The sequence below is a fragment of the Sarcophilus harrisii genome, chromosome X, assembly GCF_902635505.1.
Source record: "Sarcophilus harrisii chromosome X, mSarHar1.11, whole genome shotgun sequence".
NCBI classification, from domain to species: domain Eukaryota; kingdom Metazoa; phylum Chordata; class Mammalia; order Dasyuromorphia; family Dasyuridae; genus Sarcophilus; species Sarcophilus harrisii.
In genome coordinates this window covers 7,399,364-7,406,140 of record NC_045432.1, presented here as the reverse complement: position 1 = coordinate 7,406,140, position 6,777 = coordinate 7,399,364, and the positions used below count along the sequence as shown (strand labels likewise).

Below are 6,777 nucleotides of genomic sequence, written 5' to 3'. Positions count from 1 at the left end.
CATTCTCCAATTGATGGGCATCCCCTCAGTTTCCTTTTTTTTTTTTTTGCCCTGATAAGAGAGCTGCTATAAATATTTTTGTACATATAGGTCCTTTTCCTTGTTTTAAATCTCTTTGGGGATTCATCCCTAATAGTGGTTAGGTCAAAGAATATGCATGATTTTATAGCCCTTTGGGCATATAGTTCATATCTACTGATCATTTATCAATTGGGGCATGGTTCTTTTTATAAGTTTAATTCAGTTCCCTATATGTTTGATATGTCCTTAATTTTAAAATTTATTTTTTATGCCATTTTCCAAAATGGATTTCTCTCACTCTCATCATTATTCTCTGTCTACTCTCAACCCTTATTCTCTAATTCCTGATCCCTATAATCATCAGGTCTCTCTCTTTACTCTGAATTCTTTTTTTTTTTTCTTTTAATTTTATTTTTTAATAATCAAGGTAAATTACTCTAACATATGCCAATCCCAAGTAATTTCCATTAAATGTCGCTGTCCGTGTCCCACCCAAGCATCCTGATTGTCAAATACTCTACCACAATACCAGCAGTTAAACTTAGCCTTCAGAGTATTATCAGAGGTAGTTTTCACAATCTGATAATTATTTTTGCTTGTCTTTTTAAGTGTTAATTTTAACACAAATCTTTCTTTCACAGGTTTAAATACATGTCTCTTGGCAGAAAAGTCATCAGTATTCGCTTTAGAAATGTTATAACATGCTGGTTCCAGAAGTGCCTGAATTGTTCTTTTTGACAATGAAACCTTGAGTACATGCCCTTTAAACTTAGCGATAGTTTTCATTACATTTATCACTTCTGGAGCATCTGCATCAGGATGGTTTAAAACCACAACTGGCTGGTTTCTTCTAGGGCATTTAACCAGCTGTGTAGAACGAAAAGGGAAAAGTCTCAAAGTCCTAACAGTGTCCTTAGGAAACCTTGGTCTGTAAAAGTCTTTGTCATGAAAATCTTCAGATTTAGTTTTTCTTTTACTCTTCCTATGCAACATTACTTTTTTCCTAGGCCATTCCTGGAAATTTCCCCTCCATTTTGGTCCAAAGTTCCTATTTTTATACTTAATCATAGATTCAGAAGATTTATGTCTTTTGTGAGTTTTTATTTTTGAAATCCGTCTTCTGGTAGATTTTCTGTTACTAAAGCTACTCCCAAACAAACCATCTGTTTGACAGCTTAATGGTGGTGGGTCTGGAGGGTTGGTGGTAGATACTGTCTCTTGAGGGGGTGTGGGGCATACCGCTGCTGTCGAAGTTTCGGTAGTTGCATTTGTTGGCGTCAATCTATCTGTTAAGGGTAAGGTATCACTTGAAGAGACTGGTTGTTTCTCCTTTTCTATGGAAGTTTGATGGGACTGTATTATATCTAACTGTAATGAAGACTTAGGACTGTTTACTGACTGGCTGTTATCAAAAGCAGGGTTCTTAATTATTTTCAGCAGTATTTTTTGCTGTGTTCCTCCAGTTTTCTTTGGTTGATGATTTTGAAGATCATAAGTGCTACTCTGTAATAAATCAGATGATCCTATTTGTGACTTATTGGGAGTAACACATCTTAGAAGAACTGCCTGCCGGCCATCAGGCAACAGAGCATAAAGAGACTGTTTCTGCTGAGCTTCACTTGGCTGTTTCACCGAAGTCAAAGTATATGACTTACTGCCTTGACATTCAGGCAGTGTAATTTGAGAAGAAATTCTATTCACTGAAGATTCTGCTGGATTTCTAATAATGTATGTTCCTTTAAATGGCATGCTATTTTCCGAACTAATTGTCACATTAGGTCTAGTATCAAAAGTAGAGGGGTGGATTACATTTGGATTATCCTTTTTCAATTCTGCTCTTACAGAAGGTGTTTTGTCACGCTCTTTAGCTGCAGCTCCACCAAAAACTTGAGAACTCTCACCTGTGATGTTGGCAACATTTCCAAGTACTCCGCTACTTAACCTTAGAATCATTCCAGGTTTTTTGTTTATAAGGAGAGATGATGATACACCTTGCGTCATATAAATACCTGGAGGATTAGTTGATGAAAGACTTCTTCCTGAAACAAGTTGTAATCCAGATTTGCTAGCAAGATGCAAAGGTAAAATAAACCCTTTAGGAGTTGATTGAACTAAAATTGTTTTTTTTGGTTCCGAATTTATTGGTGGAGTCAGAACATGAAAAGAACCTAGGCCACTAGAATTTTCTGAAGTAGCTTGCAATTTGTCTTTTACAAGTTGCTGAGTTATTATTGTATCAGAATGGGTTTTCAGGAATGTGCCAATACTAGTAATTCTGGATACTTTCTCAACGTTTCCCAAAGCTTTTGGTGTTGATAGTACTTGTTTTTCTTTCCCACGATCTATTTCTGTATTTGTCGAACAGTTGCTGGCACTGAGAGCTTTGATATGTATGCCAGTTCCCACATTACTAGTTGAAATGGGTAAAGTACATGGTTTGTCTGAAACTTTAAGAATTATGTTGCTCTTTCCCTCACTTCTCAAAAGTGGCTCACCATTATTTGGTGCTATAGAAGACTCTTTTTCCACACTTGATTTTTCCTTCAAGACATCTTGTAACAACTGGTTTTCTTCAGGTGACAAAAAATCAGATGCCTGTTCACTCTGAAGTGAGAAAACAGATGTGATTTTAGGCATTGTGAATGAATCAGCAGAAGAGTTATCCTCCCAATCTGATTTCTCAGTTACAATCTCCACGTCTTGACTTATATTAGCATGAAGATTCTGTGTGTCAATATTTTGTACTGTTTCTAAAATTTCTGTGTTAACTTCACAATGGTTTTTTAAAGGTTCAAAAGTATTTTTAGTGTTCGAAGGGCAATAAGTTTGACAAATCTTTGATGGAGCTGTTTGATGGAGGTCTGGATTTGTGTTACTCTCCACTGATGACATGGCTGGTTCATTTCTCGAACCATACTGATGTATAGTCACTTTGCTTGATGAAGCTTCTTCAGAGTTTTTATGTGCTGCCACTGAAATCCTGCATGAGTTATCCAAAATGTCCATTTTTGAGTAATTATGAAAAGGTAATGATCCTTGATTAGAGGATGGCATATAGTTCAGATCGTTAATACTGGAGTTATTCAACATCTTCCTATGCTGTGGTTTTGGTTCAATAGAATTTACTTCAACAGATTCCAGATCAACTGGGATTTTAACTGTGGCTCACAATATTTGAGGACGACTTTGAGGAACACAACTTTTCCATACTCCAACATTATTACTTATTCTAATTGTAGTGATGAAATTCAAAGGAGCTGCAGTCAATTCTGAATTTGTTGACAAATGAAGTATACTTTTCTCAGCACCAACTGTCTGAGTAAAAATTTACTCTTAGCCTGAGCCAAGACGGCTTTTTGTTTTTTCCGATATTGCATTCCCTGCAAACAGAGCAGTAGAAAACAATTATGGATTAAATGTATTAGTGCAAATTGTGTTATTTAAACCAGATTTATGCAGTACAGCACCTGTAGATGATCCAGTGGTTTCAGCTGTATGGTGCTGCAAATCAGTAGTGTTGTCCTTTGTTATATCTGGCAGTATACCTGGAAGACATGAATTCAGTTTATTGATAAACAATATTTTTATAACTATGTGTTGTTTTCCACCTATCATCTTGAACCCCATAAACTTATCCCTATAGTTGACAAAACTGATATTTTATTATTTTTCATCATCAATACTCTGGGTCCATGTATAACATTCTTTAAAAATCCACAGCCAGAATTTGATCTTGTAGTTTACTACACTGACTGGTGGAGAAGAGCTTTCTTGTTTCTGATTCTGGTTCATCTTGCTCCTAACTCTGCTTTTCAAATATGTATAATTTCTTCCTTTCTTCGTTCAAATGCTCTCATACATTCTCTGTTCTTCAGATTTCATCTGAATTTTATTAGTATTTTTAAGCACCTGTATGTTTTTTCTACTGTCATTTCCACTGTTCTCCTTTTATCTCCAGTGTCTTTTTTGATATTCCTATTTTATATTCTCTTAATATGAGCTTAAGTCCAGCTAATCTTTACTATTCTTTCCCCCCCATACACATTTTTCCCTTTCCCAGTTTATCTTTTGCATATAATTGATCTTTGTGCAAAGCTAAAACATGTTCTAAAAGTTGGTCCTTCCTGGCAGCACTCTAGTTACAATACTGACAATTAAAGGGAAAAGTAATGGAATGAACAAAGAGATGCTACTGAAACCCTCCTTTGCTGAAAACTGATATGATGGCATTTACTACGTTGATAGTGAATCGCATTGTGTCTATGAATATGCTGAACAAAGTGCCAGTACTCTTGGTAGAGAACTTGCATTTTTCACATTAAAAATTACCAACAACCCAATGATTAACTGTATGTTTTGTTAAGTTTAATAAAGTATACACATTCTCATCTTTACAAATACCACATTTTACTAAAGTGCTTCGGTGGTTACGTCTGTGTTCGTTAAATGACTGAGCAATTTACAGAAAAACCTGCACTTCTTGCAAGGATATAAAGATAACTCTCCATAGTGCAAAACAAAAGCTGAAAACATTTCTGCAAATCATTTGGGCTATATTGAATATTATCTCTATATTTTATACAGCTGAAATTAAGTATTTTTGCAGACATTTTCATTCCTTCTTCTTCATATCCTACATTAGGTGTATACCACAAATTACAATCCTCTAAATCATTTAAAAGACTTTCATCTACTTTCTCTTTGCCAACAGATTTTCTGGCAATCTGTGATTTATTCTCAAATAATTGTCTATATACATCAATTTCATGGGTCAGTAGGGTTTCATTTGGGATACTTATATCTGACAAATCAACTTTCACATTTTTCAGTTCATGAGAAAAATTATCTTCTAAAACTCTTTGTTCTTCTGACTCTACAGCATCAATAACTATTATATCTTTCATATCAATCTTTTTCTAAAATAGTTGGTTTTTCATCACACACACATAAATGCTTCTGGGAAGTCGGCATGATTTAAAAAACTGATCCCAATGTTCTCTATTCAGCAAATTTTTGAAGTTATTTATAATTTACGCAGAAAACTAGAATATTGTGGTGCAACACCTTCAAAATTTCAGAATTTTCCCCACTTTAACTTACTATTTAAAGAAAGGCTATACTCCAGGACTCCAATCTTTAGCACTTGTCTTCTTCAAGGAACAAAAGGCATACATTACATTGCTTGGGGGGGGGAAAGCCACAATCTGGAACACTGATCAAAAGAAGAGATGATATCTGGCATGAGCTCCATGTCGGTCAAGTCCCAGACAGCAGCCATAACTCTTCATCTGGATATTACCAATAAGCTCAATCCTAGGGCAAGAGATAGAGAAGGCTTATTCGGTGAGGGAAGTGAAGGAAGAGAGGCTGAAGAAGCCCCTGAAGTCAGACTAGGACCCGTGGCTGCTGAGCCATTCTATATACAATCAAAGGTGCCAAGGTATCCATTCTAGGCTTTACCCTCTAGGTGCTTTCTGCCCTTCTTATAGAGCTTACCCTCTAGATTTCCCTTTTCCTTGTGCCTTATTCTCAAAACAATGCGATAATTTCAAGCGTCAGAGAGGACACTGTCCCATGAGAGGGGCCCCTCCCCCACCCCATGTCCCTGATTATACAACCATCACTAATCTCTATTTTATTTGGTTGACTATTTTTTTTCCTACAAAAGATCTTCCCTATATCTATTGTTCTCCCACTCTTCCAGGTCTCAGTTGCCCCCAGGAGCTCCAACTCCCAGACTCCTAGAACTAGTAGACTTTTCAAGTACCAAATCACCTGGACCTTATCCCAGTATAAGGTGCTCATCTCCCTTCACCTGTAGAATTCACCAGTGGAACCCTCTCTATCTCCAAAATAAGGCCTCCTTCCTTCACCCTTCCTCCTCACCCAGTCTCCTTATACCATAGATGTCACCTTTCTCTAACTGCTAGCCCTTGATTTGACTCCAAAACATCCTCTCTATTATTCCTCTGCCTCATTCCCTGCCTTTATGTACTCTTTCATGTTGTAATGTAGTCCCACAAAAAAGGCATCGATTCCCCTATAGGCAGAGTGTCATCAAGGTATGTCCATAATATTCCTGTCTACCTTTTCACTGTTGCATCTACCAGATTTCCACCGTCACCCCTGTCTCCATGTGTACATTTAGAAAGATATTTTTTACTGGTCTCTTCATTTCTGATTATATTTCTAAAAGTGTTTTAAACTCTTCTTTATTATCAAATAACCATCTTTTGTTCTATTTGGTTGAGCTCAGATTTGCAGGCTAAGTCACCCTGGGCTGTATCCTGAGCTCCACTGCTCTTTGGAACATGCTATTCCCTTTTTCAGGGAGTGTGAAATAGTCATGTTATTAGAATGTCCTTTGTAGTTGAGGGTCTTTTTCCTGTTGGCTTGCAGAATTTGTTTCTGAACTGAATTATTAAACTGAACCACTATGTGTCTTGGAGTTTACAGCCTATTTTTTGGCTTTTTTGTTTGTTTTTATTTTTTCTGGAGTCAATCTGTGAATTCTTTTTTTTTTCCTCAATAGTATTTTATTTTTCCCATTACATGTAAAAATAGTTTTCAACATTTCAGTTTTATAAGATTTTGAGCTCCACATTTTTTCCCTCCTTCCCTTACCTCCCTCCTCCCCAAGACAGCAAGCAATCTGATATAAGGTTATACATGTACAATCATTTTAAACATATTTTCTTAGTCATGTTGTGAAAGAAAAATCAGAACAAAAGGGAAAAAGCAAAAGAGAAAGCAAAC

General features: G+C 36.3%; 1 protein-coding gene across 1 annotated transcript; it reads right to left on the bottom strand.

Moving 5' to 3' along the window:
* Positions 1-369: 369 nt before the first annotated feature.
* LOC100914867 (zinc finger protein 518A-like) lies at positions 370-6,537 on the bottom strand. The gene is made up of 3 exons (XM_023507264.2): positions 5,122-6,537; positions 3,489-3,566; positions 370-3,401 (listed from the first exon to the last, which is right to left on the bottom strand). The coding sequence occupies exon 3, from the start codon at positions 3,109-3,111 to the stop codon at positions 454-456; it is 2,658 nt and encodes an 885-aa protein (XP_023363032.1). The 5' UTR covers positions 3,112-3,401; positions 3,489-3,566; positions 5,122-6,537; the 3' UTR covers positions 370-453.
* Positions 6,538-6,777: the final 240 nt, after the last annotated feature.